The 27923-nt window shown below is 36.0% G+C and overlaps 1 protein-coding gene across 1 annotated transcript; it reads right to left on the reverse strand.

Annotated features, from left to right (window-relative positions):
• Positions 1 to 1879: 1879 nt before the first annotated feature.
• ranbp3a (RAN binding protein 3a) lies at positions 1880 to 27688 on the reverse strand. The gene is made up of 18 exons (XM_039667382.2): positions 27583 to 27688; positions 22349 to 22431; positions 19743 to 19798; positions 19628 to 19664; positions 16435 to 16521; positions 16280 to 16351; positions 15876 to 15941; positions 15583 to 15675; positions 12953 to 13065; positions 12115 to 12225; positions 11153 to 11244; positions 10982 to 11057; positions 10757 to 10865; positions 10205 to 10329; positions 9989 to 10115; positions 5730 to 5872; positions 5467 to 5644; positions 1880 to 3299 (listed from the first exon to the last, which is right to left on the reverse strand). Exons 2-18 carry the CDS (start codon positions 22362 to 22364, stop codon positions 3250 to 3252), a joined length of 1551 nt encoding a protein of 516 aa, XP_039523316.2. The 5' UTR covers positions 22365 to 22431; positions 27583 to 27688; the 3' UTR covers positions 1880 to 3249.
• Positions 27689 to 27923: the final 235 nt, after the last annotated feature.

Raw genomic sequence — 27923 nt, forward strand, 5'->3', positions numbered from 1 at the left:
TGTATATTTAAACCACGAGACCAGTGCAGTTGAGTGGTTCTGGACCAGAAATAGCACCGGCATGTTCACAGTCTCTCTATGGTCTATACAAACAACCCAAAAAAGAAAAAAAAGAAAGAAAAAAAAAGTGTGTCCTATACATCTGCTGCCTCTAACACACCGAATGTAAACATTTACAGACATTTACAGCAATCAAATCGCACTGAGCAAACATCTGTTTTGTAAACCTTTAGCCCTGCTAGTTTACGTGCTTTCATATTAATGGGAAACAAATCGAACTATAGAAACACATTCATTCTGAAGCAGAACAGAATGTAATGCTAAAAGCAAAGCAAGTACAACACATATGAACACAAAAGAAAATAGTTAAGTGCTGTGGTTGGCATAAACACTAAAACCTCTGCAAACAGGACAAAAATATTATTTAACTTTTAAACTGGCTAAATTTATATCAAAGGCCTATTTAGCATTTTGAACAATGTATCTACATATCTCTCGTTTTATATTTTAATTAAAGCGTATTTGAAGAGTCTCCTACTATAAAACTACAAAATGTAACTTGTTCTCATCTGAACACATTGAGGTGAAAAACAGAATGAAGGATGAATATTTCAACTCTTACTTTAGTCGAATTATAATCTGCTTCAGACACATTACAGCATGTGTGTTGACAGAAACAGTCCGACAGTGTACCATACATTGTTGTCTATTGTAACATGTTGTGAAAATGCTACAAATGAGTACCGATCGCTGGCAGTGTATTAAGGATGTTCAGCAGCAGAGTGGGAAAAGCCCTTTGACTAGATTGTGTGAGGCTTCTGTATGTTGTTTGATAGTAATGTGCCTTATGAGTGACGTCTGACCCACACTAGCTGACAAACCTGCCTTCTAGAACTTAAGATCAGGTTGTGCTTCAAAAAAAAAAAAAGCTTCTTAAAACTTTATAAAAGGGCAAAGCTTGCAAAAAAAATATCTAGGTCACATTCACCCTAAAAATCTAAATAAATAAATATATTATTATTCATTAAAATTATTTTTATATAATTTTATGTTTAACTGTAATATAATATACAATACATCAATGAAGCCTAATTAGTATGTATAACTGTAATGCAACATAATATATCAATGAAGCCTAATTAAAGGCCATTCATATGTTTTGTTTTATGGCATTATTTTGAACATTTTTTATAAACAAAAATGTTATAAATACTACCATGATGTACATCATTTAAATAAAATTGCTTCTGCATTACAAGAACAATAATGCATTTTCTTTCATATTAAAGGAGTAGTTCACTTTTAAAAAAAACTTTTGCTGATAATTTACTCACCCCCAATGTCATCCAAGATGTCCATGTCTTTCTTTCTTCGGTCGAAAAGAAATTAAGGTTTTTGATGAAAACATATAATGGACTTCAACGGGAACCAAACAATTCAAGGTCCAAAAGACACTTTCAGTACAAACTGTTCAAAGGGCTTTAAACGACACCAGACGATGAATAATGGTCTTATCAAGCGAAACGCTCTTTTAAAAAAGAAAATAACAAAGTTTAAGTTTTATAAGCTCAGTTCGAACAAAGTTCAGTTTGAGCTCAGTTTGATAAACAAGTTCGAACAGGAGAGTCACGAACGTGCATCACAGAACAGAGTAAGGCGACCATTTGAGCTTATAAAACTTTTTTTTTTTTTTTTTTAATGAGCGATCGTTTCGCTTGATAAGACCCTTATTCATCGTCTGAAATTGTTTAAAGCCCTTTGAACTGTTTGCAGTTTGTACTGAAACTGTCTTTTGGACCTTGAACCGTTTGGTTCCCATTGAAGTCCATTATATGGAGAAAAATCCTGGAATATTTTCAACAAAAACCTTAATTTCTTTTCGACTGAAGAAAGAAAGACACTGACATCTTGGATGACATGGTGGTGAGTAAATTATCAGCAAAAGTGAACAACTCCTTTAAAGTAGGCTGCAGAAAATTGAGGTTGGATGAATGTTATCTAGAAAAATAAGATTCGATTTTAGTGTGAATTACAACCCAGATATGTTCCTGTGAGATTCAACCCAACAGAGCAGTCCTAAACGCTCCGCAATCACAAAAGTGATTCCACTCTTTTAAAAATAAAAAATGAAACAGTCCAAATGTCAAACTAATCATTACTTTTGAACAAAATTCCTGTTAAATGAGACATTCTTTCACTAATGTAATGACAAAACCTCTTCAACAAACAAAATATGTTATAAAACACTGTATATAGTATTATTGTAGGAACAGACAGCACAGAACCAATTTTATGATAATAATAAATGTCGTCATCAATAAGACATTTTACTATAAAAGTTGCGATCCTAAACCATGTACATTACTAACTCTTGATATACAGGACATTTTCATAAAAATATACTGTGTGAAAAGGTACTATTGCATTGAAACTGGAGGATAATTTACAGCAAGTATTTGTACAACTCTTCCTTTTGTTTATTGGCGGGGTCAACCTCGCCGTTATGATTTTTAAAAGTTGAAACGTTTTACCCAAAAATGAAAACTGTCTTCGTTTTACACACCCTCGTGTCATGCCAAACACATATTCTGTGAATTTTCCAGAATATAGCATATACTGTAGAGCTTTGAAACGACAAGAGAGACACAACAGAATTTTCATTTATGGGTAAACTTTTCCTTTAAGTAAACAGACTAAACAAATATGATATAATATGAATAATGTAATAAACGAGGTCCACTTAAAGCTGCATTGTGAATGTTTCGGATTCTAAACTCTGTTTAGATAAGCCATTGTACTGTTCTACAGCAGTATATGAGCAGACTACCGAGTAAACTACATGCTGCTTACACACCCCATGACTCATCTGAAATCCTTCTAAAGTGAGGAGTGAGGGAAGATTTAAACAGTGCAGCTGAAACTGAGATGTTTGGTCTCTGTGTGCACTCGATCCTGTTTCCACTCAGGAGGGGATGGAATAATTAAGTCTCACATAAACGAGTTATCACATTTAAGAAATCTTGATGGTTTACTAAAACACTAAGAGCCTCTCATTTCCATCAATATGATGACATTGAGAGTGTTACGTGTGCAGTCTTTTTTTTTTGCGGTTAAAAATGCAATAAATAAAACCAGCTGAACACATGAGTATAGTACACCTGAAGGAGTTTGGAGAAAAACACCTGCATAGTATTTGAGCTGATCAGAGGGCTGCAGTGAGGCATTGTGGGATAGAAATCAGCAGCAGGCTCAGCACTGTGTGTCACCTGTGGAAGAACACACACCAGCCTCCGGGTTACCTGAAAATAATGGAATAAATTTACAAAGCACATTATTTTTTTATTCTGTGGAGGAAAGGGAGAGATAAGTGCTTCACTTAAAAATCTAGTTTAAAGTTTGTGAAAGCAGTCCCAATTAATGAACTTCAAATTTCCATTTAGGGACAGTCAAATTTCTTGCTTTATGGCTTTTTTCCTGCGGTTTGGTGGACAAAAAATACTGTATTATTAATTGTTATTATTACTATTACAATAAGAAAAAAAGTTTGTTTTAAAAAAAAATCACATCAAACCACTTCGGGTTTTTTATTATTTCATTTTATTATTTGATGTAAGAGTTGTATTTTTTATGTTTAAATAAATTAATGTGGACAAAAATGGATTGAATTGTTGCTGCTTAGGTTAATCTATGAATACATTTTATGCTTGATTTTAAACATTTTTGTTTTTGGATGATAAAAAAAAAATCTTGTAAATTTGTGCTGGGTTGTCCTTTGTAAAATCTGGGTCCTGAAACCAAATCAATTAGGAACACCTGCTTTTAACTGTTTCCCTGCCAAACACGTACTTTTCTGGGTTTTATGAAAAAACGCTTCTCCGCCAAACAGGGAATTTTCCGGATATCTGTGTTTTAGGTGGTATACGGTAAGGAAGACCCGTGCGCATGTTTTGAAAGAGTACGCAACTCAAAGATAAAAAAAAAAAAACTGAACAAAACAGACGAAGTAGTCAGGGAAAGAGATGCACATGTTGTCACAGAAAGTTCTAGCCATGGACGAGCCGCAGATCTGGACGAAGACAAAGTTCACCTGTGTGTCGAAAATTGGACAGACTGTGATACTTCAGACAGTGAGTGGACGCATTCAAGGCAAAGATCTCATTCATCTTACCAAGGTGCCAGAACGCTTAGAGGTAAGACAAGATAAGAAAATATATGAGAATCTCTCTATCTCTCTATCTATCTATCTATCTATCTAATAGAGCCCGATCGATAAAGGATTGTGAAGGCCGATACCAATACAAATATTTGTTGGTTTTAAAATCCGATATTCCGATATATCGGCTGATATATATATTTTTTTTTTTTCCAGAAACGCACAACAAAACATTAACAGATTTCTCTACCATTAGTTATTTGTAGTTATTTATGCGTTTTAACTAAAATAATATGATAAAGCATTTTAATAAGAAACTTTTTTCTTTTATTGTCACAACAGAACAGACTGATGATAGTGGCATTATCTAGCTTTGTGGTTAGCTAGTCTATAATGAGCCATAATTTAGCAATGGATAATGTAATACTGCAAATTGGATAACATATATTTTCAATATAACAGGCCAAGAAGAGATTTAATCGTTATTCAAGCAATATATGTGTCGTCGTGACCAACTCAATGAGTTTTGCCAACAGGGACGGTGTAGAGCGCCCTCTGGTGGACAAACTACACAACTCCAACACTCATGACATGGTTCAAGTGTGTTTCGTCCGTTTTTATTTTATTTTTGAAATATTAATTTATTGGCCATTATAACTGCAGATTCCGATAGTTTGGAAAATGCCTAATATCGGCCGATAATATCGGTCTGGCTCTACTATCTATCTATCTATCTATCTATCTATCTATCTATCTATCTATCTATCTATCTATCTATCTATCTATCTATCATTTATCTATAACTATATACGTGTGTGTGCTATCTATCTATCTATCTATCTATCTATCTATCTATCTATCTATCTATCTAATATTTATCTATAACTATATATGTGTGAGTGTGCTATCTATCTATCTATCTATCTATGTGTGAGTGTGCATGCATTTATGTGTGGCTGTGTGCATAAATATGAGTGTGTATTGGCCAAATTGTTTCTCTCTTTGTGCACATTTACCACATAATATGTATTTAGATAGTGTGTGTATTAGTGTGTGTATCTATGTCTGTTTATTGAAAGTAATTCCAATTATATTCATATAATTATTTACAGGTCAAAATCCCTGGCGGTGGCTGGCAACTTTTTTAAAAAACACTGGCAGGGAAAGAGTTAAATAGTTACTGATAATGCCACATCCCAAAAAATAAATATATATATTTGTTTTATTTGTACACCTTACCAGTATAGAGCGTAAACATCTATAGAGGGAGTTGCCACAACCACACGCTCATAGTACTTCACAAGAAAGATTACCTGGATCGGGCGTAGCCGCTTTGGGGGGCGTGCGGGACTCGTCGTCGTCGCTGAAGCGGATGACCTCTCCGGCGGGGAGATCCGGCTGACCGTCAGACTCCTGACCCCCAATGCTCCGCAGCGCCAGGATACGATGATGCAGGGCTGCAAAGAGCTGGGCAGCGTCCTTAGAGCTGGACTGAAAGATGAGATGAGACCACATAAGACCGACCACTTAACATTCACTGTTCGCAGCCTCTAATCACGACTATAATCATTCTTACAGATATGAGGAAGACTTTCACGCCCTGCTCGTCTGTGTCCATGGCTGTTATTCTGAGACTCTTCTCGCTGGCTTTATCCACCTGCATCTGAGGCCAAAGCTTAGTGTTGAGAATCACTCGAAGACTTCCTTGAGTCCGCATTACTGCAAGCCACAAACAAACACCAGGATGAGCTCTCAGTAAACACTACGCAGTGATTAAAATACACATGATCCTTTTAAAACTTGTGTCTGACAAACACGTTTCATGAGAATTTGTTTTTTGTTCACCAAAAGTTTCACAGCTGTAGTAGGTCTATATAGACTACAGGCACCCATGGCGTATAAACAGAAGTATTAGCTCCCCCTTGTGACAGTTCCAAAATCTGCAGACTGCTTTGTCTGTAATGAGCATGAGCTGTATTTGTAGGGTGACTCATTAGTGCACAACGAAATTAACACATCGAAATGAATCCAAAACACAACGGAAATGTGCCACAACACAACGGAAAAAAGCCACGACACAATGGAACTGCTTCCGACCACTAGAGGGCGCGATAAAGTTAGTTTTCCATGCCACTGATCTAAAGAGTCAGCATTCTAAAAAATATATCTACACTATGATTAGTTTTAACCATAGACTGTAAAAAAATATGGACGTAGTATCTGTGATGTCACCCGTGGGTTTCTGAAGAGCGTTTTTGAAGCCTAAAGTGGGCGGGGCCGGCCGTCGCCATCTTGGCAGTGCATCACCTCTCGTCACTACCGGTATGGTGAAGAGATGGGTCCCACCTTAGGACCCCGTGGTATGGCATGCCTGATCTAAATATGTTCTCACGATAATTTGATAAAAGCAGTTTGTTGCCATAATATGTTTATTTGTTTAGCGCGTTTCAAGTAATACATTTATTTGTTTCGCGCTTTTCATAGAAGGTTGCGTCAACAGCAGAGGAGAAAGTCCGTGAAATTTAAAAATATTACTGTTATTGTGTCATGAAATGTAATTTTAAGAGTTTTTAAGTCGAGAATATAGTTGTTTAAAGCTCAAATCGGTGGTTTATTTATAAAGATTGCGCCTTTTTAAAACATTGTTCTGACGTTTTCGGAGATGTCAGAACCAGGCATCAGCAGCACATCTAACTAGCCCGCCTGGAACAGCCTAACTTAAATGCTATGCTACTATGTAAGCTAACTAAAAAACAATAAGAACGAGAAATGTTTAAATGTACAATCTATAGCTTTGGTTATATACTAGTATATGAAACATACAAGTTAAAATACATTAATGACTCCTTATAACGTACTTCAAACGTCTCTTATAATAACCTGATTTTCTCTAATTTGTAATTTGTTCTCTAATAAAACTAGCTTTGAACCAATCGGATCGCTTGGGTCCAAAGGTGGGACTCATCTCTTCAGGGGGACTCATCTCTTCACCACACCGGATCAATTAAAATGGGCAAAGAGACGGGACGCGGGTGGAGCTGAGGTACTAATGCCATGCTACTACCCTCACACTGAATTGACAGCTGATTGAAAAAGTAAAGCCAATGGTTAAAGTTCTTGTTAAAGTTTTTGCCCTTCGAAATATTATAATAGTTAAGACTTAAATAAAAGGGAGACTATTTACTTTGCTTTTTGATCAACTTTACTAATCTCAGAAGGGGCAATTAACTAAGAGCATGTATACAACAGTACATAACACAGATCACACATATTTCTCACAACATACAAGCAGTCAACTATGTGTATTGTGACGCATTATTATTCTGCTAGTCAGTCCCTCCAGAAAAACGCGATTATGCGATCGCTGAATTCAATGCAAAATCAGCCAAAGTCCGCATATTTATGCGGGGGCCGCATTTTTTCAAATACGCCGCACTTTCGCCGCATAAATTGCCGATTTCCGTGCAAAATATGCGGGGTTTGCATAATTTCATAATCCTCGCATTTTCGTTGCAAAGAAAGTCACATGTATCTTAGCAGAAAGTTGAAAAATGTTGCGTTTGCTTCACACAAGAGCAGCCATTTCCCCCTGTTTCCATGGGAACGTTATGAAGTGACGCAATTACACGACGACAGACAGACTCACGGAGGCGATTGACATCTCACAAATCGAATTCGTATAACTGTCTGTCACACGTTCTACCGCCACGCCGTTACTTAATAAACTTCATAAGATAAAAGAAGTAGCATCAAACAGAAATTACCCGCACACATGGGTTGTTCGAGGCGCACATAGAACACTGCAGAGAGTTCAACAGGGAGCGCGCAGCTCTTAAAGGGGCCACACCTTATTTACACTCGTTACAGTCTGAAATAAAACAAGATGAGAAATTAAATATTCCCAGCACTTTCTATGATGTAGTAAGCTTGCTTATCAAAGGAAGTAATAAGAAATGACTCTTACATTAGCCTAGTGAGAACAGGATGTTGGGGGAATCACTTTTTTTCTCTTTTTCATCAAACCGCAATTTTTGCAAATTCCTGCAATTTCATCGCATAAAATTGCATAAATTTACGGTATGATGCTGGCAACCACAGCTGCCAGTAGTTTACCGCGTAATCAATCAATTTTTGCCCGCAACAATCACAAAAAAACTCCGCGTTTTTCTGGAAGGACTGAATACTATTATGGTAAATGTTATATATAAATCACACATTTTTTCACAAATTTTTGGAAATTACCACCACAAAATCAGTCATTTTGATAGCAAAAATCACAAAAAAAAAATCGTGAAATCCTGGAGGGACTGGCTAGTTAAAAATGTATTAGTTACTTAAAATATTGCTCTAAGCTTGTGCATGTGACAGTGATTCACAGCAAGCGCAGTTCAGTCGGCATCTCACGTCAAGTTCGTAAAGAGCTTTAATTCAGTCCATTTTACAATCTGATTTTGGCCGCCTCTCAGTTTCTCAGATGGGGCAAACCAAAGATATTACCTCAGAAGTTCAAGTAAATGAACTAGAAATCCGCGCTCATTCAAGGGTGTGCATCTATTGCATGGACGGATAGAACGCACTTAAATCATCAGCAGTGGTGGAATGTAACGAAGTACAAATACTTCGTTACTTTACTTAAGTACATTTTTCACGTATCTTTACTTTACTTAAGTAGAATAAATAGTGTATACTTTTTACTTTTACTTCGTTACATTTTGCAGCAATTATTCTACTTTCTACTCCACTACATTTCTACAACTTCGGTTATATTTTCATTACATTTTCTGATCAGTTTTTCCCCTGCCAAAACGTAATCTGACCGTCCGTTCGTTGCACGTTTGTCACACCAGTGACGTTTGGTTACCATAGATACATCAACTAAATGCGTCTCGCACGCAGTGTGTTTATCGTGCAATTTATACGCGAAAATGTGTTTTTACGTGCATAGGAAACACACCTTGTGTAATATACATTTGGTTAGGATTATGGCAAGCCAAGAGGTTCAGAATTACACCATTAATTAATTGTGTTTACTGCCAAACATAGTTATTAACATAAGGATAAGCATGGTTTATATTGCCTAATTGCAAGCTTGTTTCAGCTTTTCCCATCATTATTGAACATCATTATAGGAGTATTAGGTTGAATGAGTTAGAATTAAATGTTTTATTAATCATTAGAAAATAGTCATTAAGATAATCAATTGTTATGCAAGTACTTTTACTTTTAATACTAAAAGTACATTTAAAATCAGGTACTTTTTACTTAAGTATGGTTGTCATTGTGTTACTTCTACTTTTACTAAAGTAAATATTTATCTGGTTATTTGTACTTTTACTTAAGTACTGAGATTCAGTACTTCCTCCACCACTGATCATCAGGCATCCATTAGTCCACGTGAGGGAAACAACTGGAAACACAGCGCTCTCGGTCGTTCTCTCCATACTTGACAACGACGGAATCCGACGGCATGCATGGATGAAGGTATAATACATGTATTAAATTGTATGAAATAATCCCGGAAAAAGCACAAACACAGCAATAAACAATAATTTTTTTTAGTACATTTCTGTAATATTTATTTATTGCGCTCAGAGAGCCCTCTAGTGGTCGGGAGGATTTCCGTTGTGTTGCAGCTTTATTTTGTTGCGTTGCGGCTTATTTCGGTTGTGTTGTAGATTGATTTCATTGTGCTGTGCCATAATTTCATTGTGTTAAGAACTTATGTTTGCTTTTCAAATTTGTTGTATTGTGCATTTTACTATGGCACATGTCCACTATCAAAACACCAGAGAATTAAAATGTAACGAGTGAAGGGGACTTTTACAACATCATTACCCAGTCTGGATTGTAAGGTGCCGTCATCCGCTGTCGCTGATGTCATGTCATTAAGCCTGAGCACTCCACACCCTCTCTCCACCCACGACTGAGACGTCATCTCAAACACAAACAACTTACACTGCATCTGAAAACACACGGGACAGCGCAGGATCATCTTCTCATGTGTTTTCATCAAGCCCATCTGTATGGATCAGATGCAAGATCTGCTCTCACCTGCAGAACGTTGCTCTCAGACTCCTCTCCTGTCCTGACCTCCACCCGCTCTAATAGACACTTCTGAGACTTGTGTGCTTCGTGTCGCGCCGCAGACTCCTCCAGGGACTCTTTCGTGTTGTCACCTACAGCACATTATAGTCACATTAATTATCTTTAATGATTTAGTGCAGTGGTTCCTAAACTCTGGTGCAAGAAAATGTACGGAAAAAAATATATTTTTATTCAGCAGGGATGTGTTAAATTGATCAACATCATATTGATCAATTTCACAAAAGATTTATATTCCAAATAAATGCTGTTCTTTTGTATTATTATTGATGATAATAATAATAATAGCTGTTTCTTAAGTACCAAATCAACATGTTAGTATAATTTCTGAAGGATCATGTGACGTAGATGATGGTAGTAATGATTTGAATATTCAGCTTTGAAGCTGTTTGACACGGCTGTGTTCTCATTTTGGCCATAGTAACGATGAGCCATTAATCTCAAAACTCAACATGATGATTTTTGTCAGGTCAGGCTTGTGATTGGGTCTGAAACACATACTCTTCTCCACAGCTTGATCTTGTGAGGATGAAAGCTGGCTGAACAGGCCCATCTCAGACTGAAACTCTCTGCTGCCCCCTGGTAGTTCTGTGCCAGGTTTCGGCAGCGCCTGGAAGCATGAAGAACAAGGGATTGAGTGATTGAGTCTTGATACTCAGCAACTGTAGATTATGATAACGTGAGCATGTCAAATTATGACAAACAGAAAGGAATTTCTCGCTTTACCAAGACGCGATCCAACATGTTCTGCCCAAAGACAAACTTCACACTGTTGGCATTGCTGTTGTCAGGTCTCTGTGTGCTAAAATAAACAATAATAATGCCAAGGAAAGTTAAAAGTTTCTGTCTGAGGAGATCTGTAAAATGTCTTAAAGATGAACATTTGAACTGCAGTACCTAGAAGTGGTGCACTGCAAAAAGTAATTAGTTTCCTCTGAATTTTCTGGCAGAAGATGATCGGTATTCTGAGAGTCCCAGCAGTTACCCACCTGCAGCAAATACAATACTTCAAAACCAAGCTTTTTTAAAAAAAAAAAATAATAATCTATATTATTGCATAATTTAAAGCTGCAGTCAGTAACTTTTGTGTTCAAAATTGACAAAAATGACGTTTTTTGTTCATTGATGTTCATTTTCCAAACTGCTTTTGTCTTGTCCTGAATCACTAACAGTAACCAATAATAAAAATCAAACTGTATTTAAATCTACTATACTGCAAGAAGAAAAAAAAAATGTTAAAAACTAAAGCATTATCAAATCTAGTTTAAAAAAAACAAACAAAGGCATGTTCTCCCCAACTGTTTCCCCAATCTTTTTTTTTTTTTTTTTTACATGAGGAAATAAATATACCTAATGATTTTCATGTATGTGTAACCATATAACAGCAATATTATTAACATACACTACCGTTCAACAGTTTGGGGTTGGTAAGTTTTTTTTAATGTTTTGTAAGAAGTCTCACAGCTGGCTTTCATCAGCGCTAGTTCTTTGGTGTCAGTTTGGCGTGTCCCTAACTTCATCATATTATGTGGAGCCTCCTATGATGTTGACTGATGTTTGCAGTCGAAACTGAATAAGAAGTATGTTCAATCATTTCATTGAAACAGTTTGAATAATAGATTTTTTTTCTACTGAAGTTTAAATAAGAGATCCTATTAAAACATCAGTCTAAAGGCATTCATACTCAAGGTCAGGGATGAATAGGGAAACTAAATAAATAAAAAGCCATTGTAATATTCCAAATATTGCTTCATTTTTATACTGACAGCAAAAATACTGTACTGTAAATATTCAATGAGTAACCCAGTGCAAATAGGAATGAGACAAAATCACACAGAGAACATCAGTATGAATCAAACCTTTGCTCGGTCCCTCATATTCTGTCCAAATACAAAACTGGCCTCAACCGGGGCATCGTGTCCTTCAGGTTTGTCATCTGTTTTTTCTCCCAAAGTACTGTTGTTCTGTACCTTAAAAGTAATGACAAAAAGTCATTTTAAGTTTAAAAGTGTGACCAAATGACACATGGTTCACTTTGCTTTATTCACGCATCAAAGACTTAACTAAAAATACTGGCTCAGCCAAAAAAAAAAAAAAAAGCTAGATATTTAGCACAAGATGACAGACTATTTTCTGGAAACTAAAACTAAACAAGTCTGGCCTTAGCCCATGCCGTGTTCAAACATGCTTCCTTTGTAGAATATGAAAACATGTTTTCATATTGCACAAATATATGCTATTATATAGCACAAATACACATTTAAGGCAAAAGAACTCACAAGAATAAAGTATGGTATGCTTAAAATGATATAAAACAGGTTATTAAACTATTTAAAACTAATACAAAAAGTATTTATAATTTAAAATCATACTGTCATTCATTTTAAAGTGCCTCTTATGCTTTTTCGAACATCACCTTTCATACGGTGAGTGATATGGTTGTTTTTGAATATAAAAGGTTTGCAAAGTTTTAAAAAAAAATCAAAGTGAATGATAAATAAAGTTATTGTCTTCTACCAGCCTATGGTCTTTATTGGCTGCTCTACTTTGACCCGACATTAAACACTGTAGTTGTAGCTAAGACTGGAGGAGTGTGGTTTGTGTTGTCGACATGTTGAGAAAAGGCACTTCCAAAGGATGAGGACTTTGAGGGCTCGAATGGATACGGTAAAAGCGGCGGTTTGAGTCATGTCTTACCGATGCCACGTCATTTTCCTGTGAGCCAGCAGCAGTCATCTCTGAGTTACGTTCACATTCTGATCCTCCATCTGAGAGGTTTTCCACTCCGTTTGAACTGCTGTTGCTCGTGTCTGGTGAAACAACAGGGGCCTTATGCATCAACACTGCGTACGTACAAAAACACGGCGTACGCCAGTTTTCACGTTCACGTCCAGTTGTACTAACAGTGAAATTAACGTAAGAATGTGCGTTCCTCCAAGTAATCTTCATATCTGGCATACGTACATTTGCCTTGATTGGCGACTCACAGAGGCAATAAAGTGAAGTGGCAAACATTACACTACGAATTGTTCTGTCGCACCACCAGCTGTCAGATATTGCTTAATAATATGTCAAATAATATATCGATTACAAATTATGTCACACGAGTCTTATTAAAATATTCTATTATGCAATTAAGAAAGAACATAAAGCATGTGCAAATGCGTCTAGCAATGGCAGCCTTGGCTTTACTAAGAATAAAAAATAAACTTCATTAATTCGGTCAGTAAAGGTAAAAAAGAAAGTAATATTTTTATTCAGCAAGGACACATTACATTTATTTAAAAGTGCAAGTAAATGCATTTATAAAGTTACAAAAGATTATAAGATTTCTGTGTTTGATTTAAGATTTTATTCATTAAAAAATCCTGAAAATGCTATATCACGGTTTCCATGAAAATATGAAGCGGAAGCACAGCTGTTTTCAACACTGATAATAAACATAAATGTTTCTTGATCATCAATCATCATATTAGAGTGATTTCTGAAGGATCATGTGACACTGAAGACGAGTATTGACGCTGAAAATTCAGCTTTGATCACAGGAATAAATTACACTTTCACATACAGTATATTCACATAGAAAACATTTTCAATTAAATTTCTTGCGTTTATTGCTGGCTTTAACCATGTTCTTGGAGGTTTCTTTTGCCAATTTTGACTAATTACCATATTTAAATTAATTTAATTGAGGGAGGAGACTGGGTGGGGCGTTGTGCTCATGCATGTATGCTCAATTTTACGTTAATTGGGATGTACAAAGAGAATATGCGTGGGATCCATCGTATGCAGATCTGTTTTTCTTTTCTGCGCACGCACATTTACAGCTTTGATCGTACGTAATGTTTTAGTTTGAATTCAACACAAGTCTTTGAACATGAGGCCCCAGACATGTTACATGTTGTAGTTCTCCTTCAGATGCTCTACTTGAGCTGATATTACGGTGGCCGAGAGAGCTCACCGCGCTGCAACCTGATGAAGACGATTGCAAATTCAAAAAAACGTGTGCAACTATAAAAACGCATTCAAATACAAAAATACATCCGCAAATTAAGAAAAACATCTTCATCAGTTTCACAACACACCTGTGCTCCAAGTACTCACAACACAACCAAATACAGAAACGCGCTGCAAACGTTCACAACACCACCAAATACAGAAACACGCTGCAAATAACACGGTCCACAACGGAAATGTTTCCGGGGAACCAAATAAGTGACGGACCCGACTAGAACCCGACTAGAACATAGAGCAAAAAAACCTTTATTGACAAGAAGTCAAAGCATATTTTTTTTATATAAATAAACTATACAAATAAACTATACTATTAAAGTAATATTGTATATATAAATAATATTATAATATTATATATTTTTTTTAGTTCGTTTATAACGGAGTCCTTGCTTACTCAAAATTCTACTTTATTTAATTTCTTTTCCCCCGCAAAACACCGAGATTCAAATTATTATGACATACAACTTGTGTACAATATACAACATGTGTTAACAATGTTCAATGTCATCACAATACAAATGAGAAAAGAACAATGATCTGAAAACTAAACTAAATAAATAAAAAAAAGATCTAGAAGAACATGAAGGCAAGATATTAATCTACACATCAGTTACACTATACAAATAGTTTAATTTTATGTTTAAATTTTTATAAGAGTTTCCTAAAAATGTTAGGTAATGTATGGCACTGACATACAGATATATAAAACGGATATTTTAACAGATTTTTATAAAGTAAAAATAAAAAAATGAATAAATTATTTGCAACCGTTATGTTAATCATTATATTTCTGTCCTCAGAACAGCTATACAGCTGATGGACAAAGTGCTGCGTTGTTACGTTGTCTGTTGTTGCTCCCTTCATCAAGTTCCAAACGGCTACATAAATGACGCACTAGGTGTCATGCTCACGCCAAATTCATGAAGAGCATGAAGAGCTTTGCGGTCTGCCCTTTGAAGGGAGTAGGGCATAGGGAAGCTCACGAGCAATAAGCAAGTCCCAGTCGGGTCCGTCACTTATTTGGTTCCCCGGAAACATTTCCGTTGTGGACCGTGTTATTTGCAGCGTGTTTCTGGATTTGGCGGTGTTGTGAACGTTTGCAGCGCGTTTCTGTATTTGGTTGTGTTGGGAGTACTTGGAGCACAGGTGTGTTGTGGAACTCATGAAGATGTTTTTCTTAATTTGCGGATGTATTTTTGTATTTGAATGCGTTTTTATAGTTGCACACGTTTTTTTGAATTTGCAATCGTCTTCATCAGGTTGCAGCGCGGTGAGCTCTCTCGGCCACCGTATGATATTCATCATGTACTCACTGTTCTCAGGTGGGGTTCGGGCCAGAGGGGGCTGCAGCACTGGAGGTCGCAGAATACTGCGCTGGGCTTCTTTGGGTTTGGGGCTAGGGACACCTGAAATGAATTAATCACATAATGATTGCTGTGAACTCATGACACCTCAAGCTGTCAGGCCCTCTGAGAGTCTCTGGAACTGAAAGTTCAAATGGTGACGATCAATGTAATCATGTAAATAAACAATCTTATGAAAGCACCACAACTGAACATTAGTCAACAGACTGTTCAAAACAGCAGATGCTTGAACACTGACTCACCAGTGCTCGGTGCCTGACCGTGGATCAGAGTCGGGGGTTTCAGGCGAAACCCCACAGTCTTCTCTTCTGATGGAAAAATAAACAATTGAGAAAATGAGCTCTGTCAACAACTGACACTTTCTTCCTTTCTCCAATGCAAATGTATTGAGCAAATGTTTGTCTTTGTAAACTTTGAAAATCTAACAACTAAGCTTCATTTCTGAAACAACTTTCCTTATGTCGGTCAAATACAGACCACTTTTGATCAATACCAAATGGATTAAATCAACTCTTGAGTCATTTATTTCTCACTGAATATCCTGCTGGACATAAATGTCAATGAACATAAAATATGCAGCCATTTCATGCTGACTTACAATGTGAGATTTGGTATAAGTTTGAAGCAAAACTGTAGCAAATCTCACCAGGTTCTGAGTCGGAGTTTCCGGTTGGTGACTGGCAGAAACTGGACGGCATGAAAACATTATTCTTAGAAACTGCGAAAAAGGAAAATAAAGTGTGTCAAATAAAGCAGGTGAAAGATCTGCTATTATTTTCCAGGTGTAAATCTCTGGATTACCGGAATGAGTTGGTGGGAATTGTGTAAATGGTGATGTTCTTCCTCTTTTGGCAGCAGGACTGTATCTGCCATCTTCTTTATCAGAGTCTGGGGGAGAAAAGGAGTCCAGAAAAAAAATTCATAAAAAAAAAATAACAAATCTTTATACAGACCTCAATGGATGGAGCACATTTTCCAACCCAAAATCAAAAGAAAAAAAATGAATGACATTTTTCAGGACTCTATGATCTTTTTCACTGTAAAAATATTTTTGACATTTAAGCATCTTTATTTAAATTGCAGTTATATAGCTGAAAAGAAGATCTTTTTGATAGGGCTGTCAACTTTAGTTGTTTAGTCGACTAATCGGTCGATGCCGTCTTGGTCGACGGACATTCTTATTGGTCGACCAGTTGCATATTTTTTTTTTTTTTACCAATAGAAAGAATTTTTCAATGATTTACTCCTTGATATTTATTCATTTATAAGCAGTTATTTATTACTGTATTCTAAATATAATTAGCCTATGTTTTGTCCCCAACTTTAAAATGCTTTAATTTAGGCTATTTTTGTAACTGCGCCACAGTTTAGCAGCGCACACACATAATACACTCGGGAACCGCACCTGTGGCTGGCTGCGCTGCTGCGGGATGCTGTATTCATTCAGTTAGAACGCTGCTTGTTTTGGCTTTAGTCGACAAAATGTCCAGGAAATCTAAATCTTTTGTCTGGCTGCATTTTAAAACAAAGACGACAAGACTCTGGAGGGAGGCAATAACGTTGCTCCATTATGAGCGCGCAAGTCACGCGCCTACATTTGAAATCGAACTTGAACGCGCAAAAGACGTGAGCAGCCTTTTAACGGTTATATCATGCTGACTCAATAGATTGTGTTTTCTTAATGTTTTCGTTTTTATTTGTACACTTGACACATTTGAAAATAGCCTAAATAATGCAACAAAACGAAAATAAACCTATACGCGGTCCTACAGCCTATTATTAGGATTGTTTTTAAGTTATTTGGGTTTTTTGTGTGTTGTTTAAAACGCCTTGATCGTCAGGACGAAAGTTAACCCATAGCTTTGAAAGTAAAGAAGAATATAAAGCCTGTATAAATGAGAGCTTTTGTTGGGACTTTTCATTATGTGGCAGATAGCAGTTCTATTTTTTGCAGCGTGCGGTGTGGTCAGGTGCGCGATTGTGACTGTTACTATAGACCTAGGACAGAGCTCTTCACTTTTTGCAGTTAAAAAATCACTTAATTTTCAAAGAATTGTATTATTACTATAGTTTTATTTATTTGTGATGTTTTTTCATTGTTGTGTTATAAATGCTCAATGACAATTGTTTAAAAAATGTTTAATCAAAACATCACGTTTTTTTTTTTAGTCGACTAATCGTTGCGCAGGACTCGACTTTGGTCGACTAAGGATTTCTTTGGTTGAATACAACCATACTTTTTGATGAAATCTGAGAGCTTTTGGTCCCTTTATTGACAGCTTGAGTCAAGTAACTACTACCACTTTGACGCTTCAAAAAGAGATCGTAAAACTAATCCATATGATTGGGTGGTTTAGTCCAAATTTTATGAAGAGACAAGATTGCTTTATATGATGATTGAATTTTATTCACATACAATCTCTTTATGAACTTTTTGAAGAATCAAAGTGCCAGTTGCGTAGCCGTTAATGGAGAGACAGAAATCTCTCAGATTTCATCAAAAAGATCATCAAAGATCAAGTCTTACGAGTTTGGAATGACATGAGGGTGAGTAATTAATGACAATTCTCATTAGTGGGTGGACTATTCCTTTAACAATAGCTACAGTGCTTAGCATAAGTGAGCACACCCATGCTAAAGTTGACTCACTATACCTAGAGATTGGCATGGGGTACTTTCCATAAGATCATCTCTCAATGCAAATCAAATCAGCTATTAGACTAACTGAAATAAAACCATGCCAATCTCTAGGTATGGTGAAGGGTGTGTGATGATGTGGGGCTATTTTAATTCCAAAGGCCAAGGGAACTTTATCAGGATGCATTTTATCCTGAATCCATGAAATTCAAAATAAAAATCTGCCTGACTCTATTGGAATTTAAAATAGGGGTGACCTGAATTATGCCCCCTGTATTTTAAGGAAGAGCATTTTTTTTATTTACGATACATTATTCATTCACAAAGAAAATTGGTGTCGTTAAAGGTTTAATTTTTAATTAAGACATTAAGATCAATTTCCAAAAATGATTTTTTATTCATCTTTTTAGTCAACTTTAGAATGGGTGTTTACTTATTCTAAGCACTGTATATCCTTCAAATGTGTATTTGTTGAAAATTTCCTATGATTTCTACATTTTAGATACTTTAGAAAAAAATTCAAATGATTGAAAATAAGTAAACAGTCAGTAATACAATAAAAAAGCAAATTACAAACAATAGGACAAATTCAATAGGAAAAAGACCATAATAAAACAAACAGTGCTTTAAAGGAGTAGTTCACTTTTTAAAAAAGCTGATTGCTGATAATTTACTCACCCCCATGTCATCCAAGATGTCCATTTCATTTTTTCTTCATTCGAAAAGAAATTAAGGTTTTTGATGAAAACATTCCAGGAATTTTCTCCATATAATGCACTTTACTGGTAACCAAACAGTTCAAGGTCCAAAAGACAATTTCAGTGCAAACTACAAACTGTTCAAAGGGCTTTAAACGATTCCAGACGATGAATAAGGGTCTTATCAAAATGATCGCTCATTTAAAAAATAAATAAAGTTTTATAAGTTTAAGTTTTATAAGCTCAAATGGTCGCCTTGCTCTGTTCTGTGACGCGTGTTCGTGACTCTCCTGTTCGAGTTAGGTCAAAATAAAACTTTGATGAACTCCTGTTCATCAAAATAAAAAAAAACTTTTTTCCGAGTCATTTGGTTCATTCAACGAACGAAATGAAAAAATTGACTCGGAAAAAGATTCGTTCATTTTGATTTTGAGCGATCGTTTCACTTTTCGACTGAAGAAAGAATTTCACTTCTTTTCATTCGGTCAAGAGCAGAGAGTGATTTCGTTTAATCGCACAGCCCTAAAATGTGCTTAATTGGGCCACAACCAACAATAATTATTATTTTTTCCCAATCAAATTATATCAAATATGTTTCTTTGTGAAATTCAGTGTTTTCAATAATATCTTTTGTTGACTGTAAAAAAAACTAAACTCACCTTCTCCATCCTCTGTGCTGGATCCGTCAGCGGACCTCTGGGGACAGAATCAGTGTCTTAAAGCCAGTTTTGGACAGGTGTGAACAGAGTCAGTGAGAACTGGTGCTGGTCTTACCTTTTGCGTTGTATCCTTCTGAAACACAAACACTGGAGGAGCAACAGCAGGTTTCTCTGCAAGATGAAAAACAAGATGTCTGAGTCAGTGTGAGTGGTTATGATTCAATCACTCTGTACCGAGTCTGTACCAAAACCAAGTACTTTCGGTTTTGCAACATTCTACAATAGATAAAGTGTGACAAATGTAGATTATGAATGTATTTTATTTAATACATTTAGGCCTTGTCCACAGTAATACATTTTCGTTTTTGAAAAAGCACCCTTTTCTCTCCGTTTTGGCTTTCCGCCCACACTGCAGCGCTTTTGTCCTGCAAAAACTGAGCTTTTTAAAAATTAAAAGTGGAACAATTTGAAAATACAGTTTCTGGGTTGTAGTATGGACGGTGAAAGAGGAGGTATTTGTTACGCAAATTGAACCGATAGTTTGTCCCTCTTCGTAATTGTGGCTGCTATGAGTCATTCACTTTTACACTGTTGCTAACGATTTTAGACCAAACATATGGTCAAACAATGGTGACCTGAATGCATCAGTGATATTAATGAATAATATGAGAACTTTATGATGTCTCTTCCGTATGCATCATCTCAATGCACTTTTATGAGGTTTTAAGCGTGGAGTGCATTTTGAAACGAAAAGGTATTTTTCAAATGTATCCAGATTAAAATAATAATAACATAGAAAAACATATAATAATAGTGTAAGAAATTATGTATGAATTATGTATTATGTATAATCAAGTAAATCTAAGCTGTTTCAGTCCAGTAAGTGTTCTTCCTGAAATATTACTCACAATATATAAGCTATTCTTATGTTTACTTGATAAAATTCAATAAAATTTCACAGCAAAAAGACACACGTACCCCAACCTGAAGAGGGATGTTTTTAGAATTATAATTACTAAAAGGCTTTTTAATTGGTGAAAACGTTTGTTACACGGCTCTGTGGAATACTTGATTCTGATTGGTCAATCGTGGCATCCAGTGGTATGTTATTCCCCGATTTATTTTCCTTATTTATTTGTTTATTTGTCATGTGTAGTTATTTAATTATACCATCCAGTATCGTGGCCTCGCTCTCTCGTGTCATACAAACGCAGCTGCTGCCATTTTGTGACTATTGTTTTGTACACTGTTGGATTATAAAAGACAAAGATACAAACTTTTTTGTTCGGTGCTGAATTCTGTATGCTGGCAAATCCTCGAATTATAACAAAGTGTAGGATATTATATGAAAGATTCTTTGTGCAGTCAGCTTCATTGATAATAAAAGAGATGTGTGAGATTCCGATGAACTGTCAGCTTTTTAGGAATTATTAAGGGGAACGATCGAAGCTCTATTTTTTGGGCCCAAAAACAGAACAACTCACGAGGGCAATGAAAAAATTCACAACCCTTTAGAAACAGATGGACTAAAAAACTGAAAACCCAAAGAAAACATTTTTGGTTTTAATTGACCCTCCGCTAAGCCACGCCCGAAAACCGCCACTGGCCAATCATGTCTTAGCAACCGTAACTATGCACGGGAGGTCTGGCAAGCTTTCGAACGAGGGAAACATGCTGAAGCATTGTGAGTATGGATTGTGCAAATCTGATACCGGTATAGCCTACTAAAAGTGTGGACGGGGGAGAGGAATTGTTTTCCTTCCAGAAAATCTAGTTAAAAGCCAAGGGGGAAATGATTGGCGTGATCGAGCGTCTATGTGCGAGATCCATTCACAACTACTGGTAAATGTCGACATGCTTAACAAAAACACCTATTGCTTGGAAATATTGACGGTTCTTTGGTCATAATGATAACGTAAAATAAGACGATTAAAGAGACAAGTCAAAGGCTCACTGACATACTTTAAAATATATTTTAGCATTTTGTTAATCGACGTCCTACTAACGTTCCCCCTTAACTTAACCCAATCCGATCGCGGCTCTCCCGGTATTAGCGTTATTCCACAAGATTTATTGATAAGCTGTTTGATTTATAATTATTGAGATTATTTTCACATACCCTGCTGTGTATGAACATAGCTGTTCCTCAATTTGTGTTTCCCATTTGAACGGTCAGCGTATGAGGCGCTGCTGCTTGGGCTGGGACTATAACGTTAGGCTTTAACTTCAATTTTTAAGAAATTATTCTCTAATCGGTTGCATATAATGTCGTGAATATATCCCTCAAATGCATACTGTAGTCCCTTTTGTCTTGCTCGCTCAGATATTTCACTTGTTCGCCGAAAATTACTAATTATCTCATTGAAATGTCTGATACCGGGTGCACCCACACTATAATAGATGGGCCAGCCGCGAAAGCTTGACAGGCGTAGCAACAGTAACTAGGGAGGGCGGGGCTTAGCGAAGGGTCAATTGTTTCTGTCTATTTTTGTTACCATGGGCTTGCAGAGATAATGTCCTACAACACATCTACTGGTTACTGGCTCTGATGCAATGCACTGACCCATTTAAAGCCTTAGTCCATGATCACTGAATGAATGATTCTGGAGAGCACAAATCAGACTGTTTAAAATCTACTGAACAAATTGCAATGACTGTCCTAATATCACAAAAGAACTGCAGAATAGATCATCTCTTTATGCGTTTGCCAACACAACTCACCGTTGTCATCTGCCATGCTGCTGTCTGATCCCTCCTCAGGATGAAGTTAAACTCTTCTCTTTCCAACCATCAGAGAGTAAACACTAAATAAAATATGGTGGCAAAAGCATAAGAGTTCAATTAAATAAATACAAAATGACAAGAATAAAATACCCTAAATAATAAAAAATTTAAAAGGTAAAGCTACCAACTTACAAACACAAAAGCTTTAAAAGAACAGTTCAACCATAAAGGAACATTTTGTCATGTTATTACATTTGTTTGACAACAATTCTTTAGAATATTATGGCTGTGAATACGTTTTTAATGAATTGGTAAATCTAGTTTAGAAAAAAACAGCCTGAATGACTCATTAAGGAATCTGAAATCATTATAAAAGGTCCGATAGGGGTGTTTCTGGAGAATGTCGGGAAGGCTGGTGACTATACAGAACTTGAAGATTCCAATTGGATGCTTGACTTTGCCTTTGCTGTGGATTTAATGGGCCATAATGACTGACCTCAATCGGAAGCTGCAGGGGAAGGATGTGTTTGTGCACAAACTGTATTCCTACGTGCGAGCATTCAGAGCAAAGCTGACCCTGTTTTCCCGACAAATGACAAACAAGAGCTTTACACATTTCCCAACTCTCGCCACAATGAAGGATGTGCCATCCCGACTCACTGTCAAATACACAACACTCGAGGATCTGCGCATTGAATTCAACAGGTGTTTCTCTGATTAATAGAAACATTTTTAAAAAGGTGGAGCTGGTGTCTGCCCCCTTTTCCCAACCGAGCGCCTCCGGAGGCTCAGCTTGAGTTGATTGACATGGTGTGGGATCCCTCTCTTAAGGAGAAATTCACCTTGCTTGTGATCATTGGACAGGTTTTGACGTTTTGTTTAGCTTCACGCATGTATGCGAGCAGACTTCCTCTGTAATGAACTTTAACAAATCACGCTACAGATCATGACTAACCGAAGTCTCAATGTCGAACACGACCCCAGATTTCGATGAGTTAGTAAAGAAAGGCGACCGCCAGAATTGTTCACATTGAGTTACAGAACACCGACAAAAAGCTCTCATCTCAGTTGCATTATAGGCCGAAAAACATTTTTCTAAAGTAGTGTAAAGTTCCATTAAGTTACCCTTAATTGATGATAGGGATGGGCAACGTTTAATCACGATTAATCGCATGCAAAATAAACGTTTGTGTTTACATAATATATGTGTGTGTAGTGTATATAATTAATTTGTATATATAAATACCCACACATGCATGTATATGAAGACTTCAGATGCAAAAGCCTCTAAGTGCCATTTGAAATTTTCTTCTAGAATGACCATTTTTATCAAACTTGTATATTTAAGTTCAGTATTTTCACTTAAATGACAATTAATAATCTTCATTGCCATTTAAGTGAAATAACTGATCTTAAATATACAAGCTTGATAAAAATTATCATTTTAGAAGAAAATTTCAAAAGGTACTTAGAGGCTTTTGCATCTGAACTCTTCATATATTTAAGAAAAATGTGTTATTAATATATCAAATATTTATATATAATATTAATTGTGAATAAATATATATAAAATATATACATGCATGTGTGGGTTTTTATATATAGAAATTAATTATACACACTACACAAACATATATTATGTAAACACAAACTTTTATTTTGGATGCGATTAATCGTTGCCCATCCCTAATTGATGATGTTATTTTTACAACATTGTTTAGTTTCATGTTGCCATTTCTTGTGCATGTCCCGTAGATGGTGATGATACAGCTAAATCACATTTAAATGTTGTGAGATGCATAAGCCTATTCCATGTTGTCCTTTTTAATATATCATTCAAGCAAACGTTGATCTGTGCTTACATTGTGTTCTATTTTATAAATGATTTAAACAACATATGTGAAAGAAATTTTTAAAAAATGAATAAATCACAACTGAAATCTGCTGAATATGTTTATCATTCAGTGATGAAGGTCTCCCTCTGGTGGTTTATATTCTCAATTAAATTTGATAATTCCAAGCCAGATTGCCTGAAGTCTGTATGTTAATGTAACCTGCACACATACATTTGCAGTTTTGTTGATAGTTTTCAATCTTGAATAGCAACAATTGGTATGATTGACAGTTGAACAATATGCAGGGTAGTGTGTAGGAAATTAATCCTTGAAAGTAAATCCAATTATTGTATCCTAGGTCAGACATTCCTAGCAAAAATAAATATCAGGCCTTGAAATAGGCTGGCAAGTCAAAGTAACTGTAGAGTAGCCTTATAAATATTTGCATTGAAATAATTTGTACCATTTAATCATGCAACTATGTTTAATTGCAATTGTCCAAAGTGTGGCCATCCATTTACTTAGCCAAAGTAACTGTGGCCCTCAGACTAAAACTGTTGCCCACCCCTGGACAGATGCTTCCAGAGGTCACAGATCCTCTTCATAATATCATTAATTCATCTTTGTAACTAGGATATGTACCAAAAACCTTTAAGCTGGCTATGATTAAACAGCTTGTTAAAAAAAAACTGCAACTAGATCCAACAGAATTAGTCAATACGAGGCCGATCTCGAATCAAAAGGCAGTATCTTCACAACTATGACGGTTATCCAGTCAGGATTTAGACCTTCGCTTTAGATAGCACTGAGACAGCTCTCATTAGAGTCACAAATGATTTGATCTTATCATCCGATCGTGGTTGTATCGCCAAGACAAACATCTATAATTTAACGTTAGGCTGCATAGACTAGGTCAGCCGGAACCAGAAAAACTTCCCATAAATCCTGAGGTACTAATTACATCATAAGAAGGATGGCGTCTACGCTAATATCATTCTCTGTTTATCCCGAGGTTTACCGCAGTCCGCCAGATCCAGGCCGCAGTCCTGAAGAGTTAACAGGTCTCTACCCTGTGAAGGCCGCCCTTCTCCTTCCCTTTACCTCTACAGATAAAACTTTGTCAAAATAATTCCAGTTCACATGGCTATACATATATAATTCTGTATTACAATTTAATTAATTTGTTGAGGTCAATTTGTAGAGAAAGACAACACGTCTACGCATATATATATATATATATATATATATATATATATTCAAATACGCATCGCATACCTATAGACTAAACATGTAATACGCACGTTTACGCATGTAATACACACGCCATCAGCGTTTTCACAGGGATAGTTTGCACAGAGATAACTTTTATTTTTTCATTATTTTTCAAGACTTGCATCCTATTTCAAGGTTTGCGTTCTTGAGGCCCCAGGCAGTATTGTTGTGTGGATGAGCGGGCCGGAGCGTGTTAAGGGTTTCTGTTAGAACGGTGTCGTGTTAGCGGGCCCTAAGTTAATAACTGATGATATTTACAATGGCAGTGAATCAATCAACACTAACTTTAGCTGGACAATAACCTTATTCTAGAGAGCTGCTTTATAGCCAAACAATCTCTGTTACTTTAATTTCCTATTATCACTGTAAAGCTGCTTTGAAACAATCTCTATTGTTAAAAGCACTGTATGAAGGTGACTTGACTGTGTAAATGCACATTTAAAGGGTTAGTTCACCCAAAAATGAAAATTCTGTCAGTATTTACTCACCCTCATGTTGTTCCAAACCTCTATGTGTTTATTTGTTCTGCTGAACACAAAGGAAGATATTTGGAAGAATGTTTTAATCAAACAGATCTCATTCCCCATCCGCCTTATTCACGGCAGCGCCATCTTTGATTTTTAATGAGAATGAAAGCGAGGCTGTGAGGGATATACTTGCATCTCTTCAATGGGCTGTATTGTTATTTAATGTGTTTTCGGATTGTTCTGTTCATGAAACACTGGAAAAATATCTTTCAAAGAAATGTCAGTTGACAAAAAACTCCCGACAATGTAAGCTGTGGAAAATTGTAAAGTAATCTAGCCGCTTTATTCAGCTTTTTACAGTGGATGCCATTGGAAACACGGTAAGTCTATCCCTCACAGCCTCACTTTTATACCTGTCATGGTGCTGCTCTGAATAAGGTCTATTGACTACCATTGTAGGAAAAAATACATAGTATGGTAGTCAATGGGGAATGAAATCTGTTTGATTAAAACATTCTTCCAAATATCTTCCTTTGTGTTCAGCAAAACAAATAAACACATAGAGGTTTGGAACAACATGAGGGTGAGTAAATACTGACAAAATTTCCATTTTTGGGTGAAAAAACCCTTTAACGACCTGTTAAAGTAAGTATGAAATTTAAGTTACTATAGTCTTTCCTATTGTGAGGTATATTCCAAATGAAATGGCTTCTCAAACAAGAACAAAAAGTAGGGCGGAACTTTTTTTTTTTTAATATTAAAAAGGCTACATTAATACACTAGTTTAATTAAATAAACTTTAATTAAATAAATTAAATATATATAGGCCTACTTCTTAATTAAACATTTACATTCGTTTTAATAAAATAATAGACATTAAATGAAGAGTTCAGATGCAAAAGCCTCTAAGTGCCATTTGAAGTTTTCTTCTTTAATGATGATTTTTTTCAAACTTGTATATTTTAGTTCAGTAATTTCACTTAAATAACAATTGATAGGTAATCATCATTGCCATTTAAGTGAAATCACTGAACTTAAATATACAAGCTTGATAAAAATGATCATACTAGAAGAAAATTTCAAATGGCACTTAGAGGCTTTTGCATCTGAACTCTTCAAATATAAAAAATGCATTTGCTGTACTGGCATCTAAACTCACTACACCATAGACAGTTGACTTTCTAGGCTGGAAAAAGAGCACACACTAATTCCTCTTAATGTCTCCAACTCAGACGACGTTTATTTAAAACGTGTTGAAACTGACACATCAACTACTGCCACAAACTACCAGAAACCCGCAGATAAAAATAACTGCAATACACGCATTTACAGCGACAACCAGACTACAATTGATGGACATGCAGTTACATGCCTGCATATAAACAGAAACAAATATACAGTACCTGTACATAATTAAAACTCTTCTGTAAGAGAATGTGTATTTAACCAATGTAACGCTATGTAAACATTAGTTGTGTCTTACCGGGGCCGGTGCGTTTTAATGCTACGATAAAATTGCATAATTAAATCAACAACAATAAGCAAGCACTCGGTCTCTCGCCTTCAAATAGTCTAAGGAATAATAACATGATTCATTATAATTAATAAACGGGTGTGGAAAATATAAAAGGGTATTTAAGACACAAAAACCTCTTACCCTCGTCTGTCACCTCCGCCATCTTACTTCCGGCTGTCTAACCATAATCCCTTGCGCTCAACAGTGACGCAGACAGCGTGACGTGAGTGTGCTCGGTTCTGTCGCTTGAAGAGGTGTGATAGCCTACTAAAGATTTATAATGTTGTTTTATTTTATTTTACTTCAACCTGTTAACTATCACTCCCCTTTTGAGCATCAATCTTAAATAGTTAATGAATGCTTTGGAATACAGACCTAAAGTTGTTGTTTTTTTTGTTTTTTGTTTTTTTAAAGCGACCCAGAGATTACTGCAGCTGATTCACTTCAAAAGTTATACAAGTTTAAATTTAATCTACAGCAAA

The sequence above is a fragment of the Pimephales promelas genome, chromosome 21 (assembly GCF_988280905.1).
Source record: "Pimephales promelas chromosome 21, fPimPro1.hap1.1, whole genome shotgun sequence".
NCBI lineage: Eukaryota > Metazoa > Chordata > Actinopteri > Cypriniformes > Leuciscidae > Pimephales > Pimephales promelas.

Bases quoted from the DNA above. Each gene is read 5' to 3' on its own strand.
- ranbp3a (XM_039667382.2), bottom strand. The intron at 19,665-19,742 runs GTAAGACCAGCA...TTCTGTCCCCAG, and splicing joins AGAAGGATACAACGCAAAAG to AGGTCCGCTGACGGATCCAG. The intron at 5,873-9,988 runs GTAATGATGTTG...TGTGGCTTGCAG, and splicing joins CACCTTACAATCCAGACTGG to TAATGCGGACTCAAGGAAGT.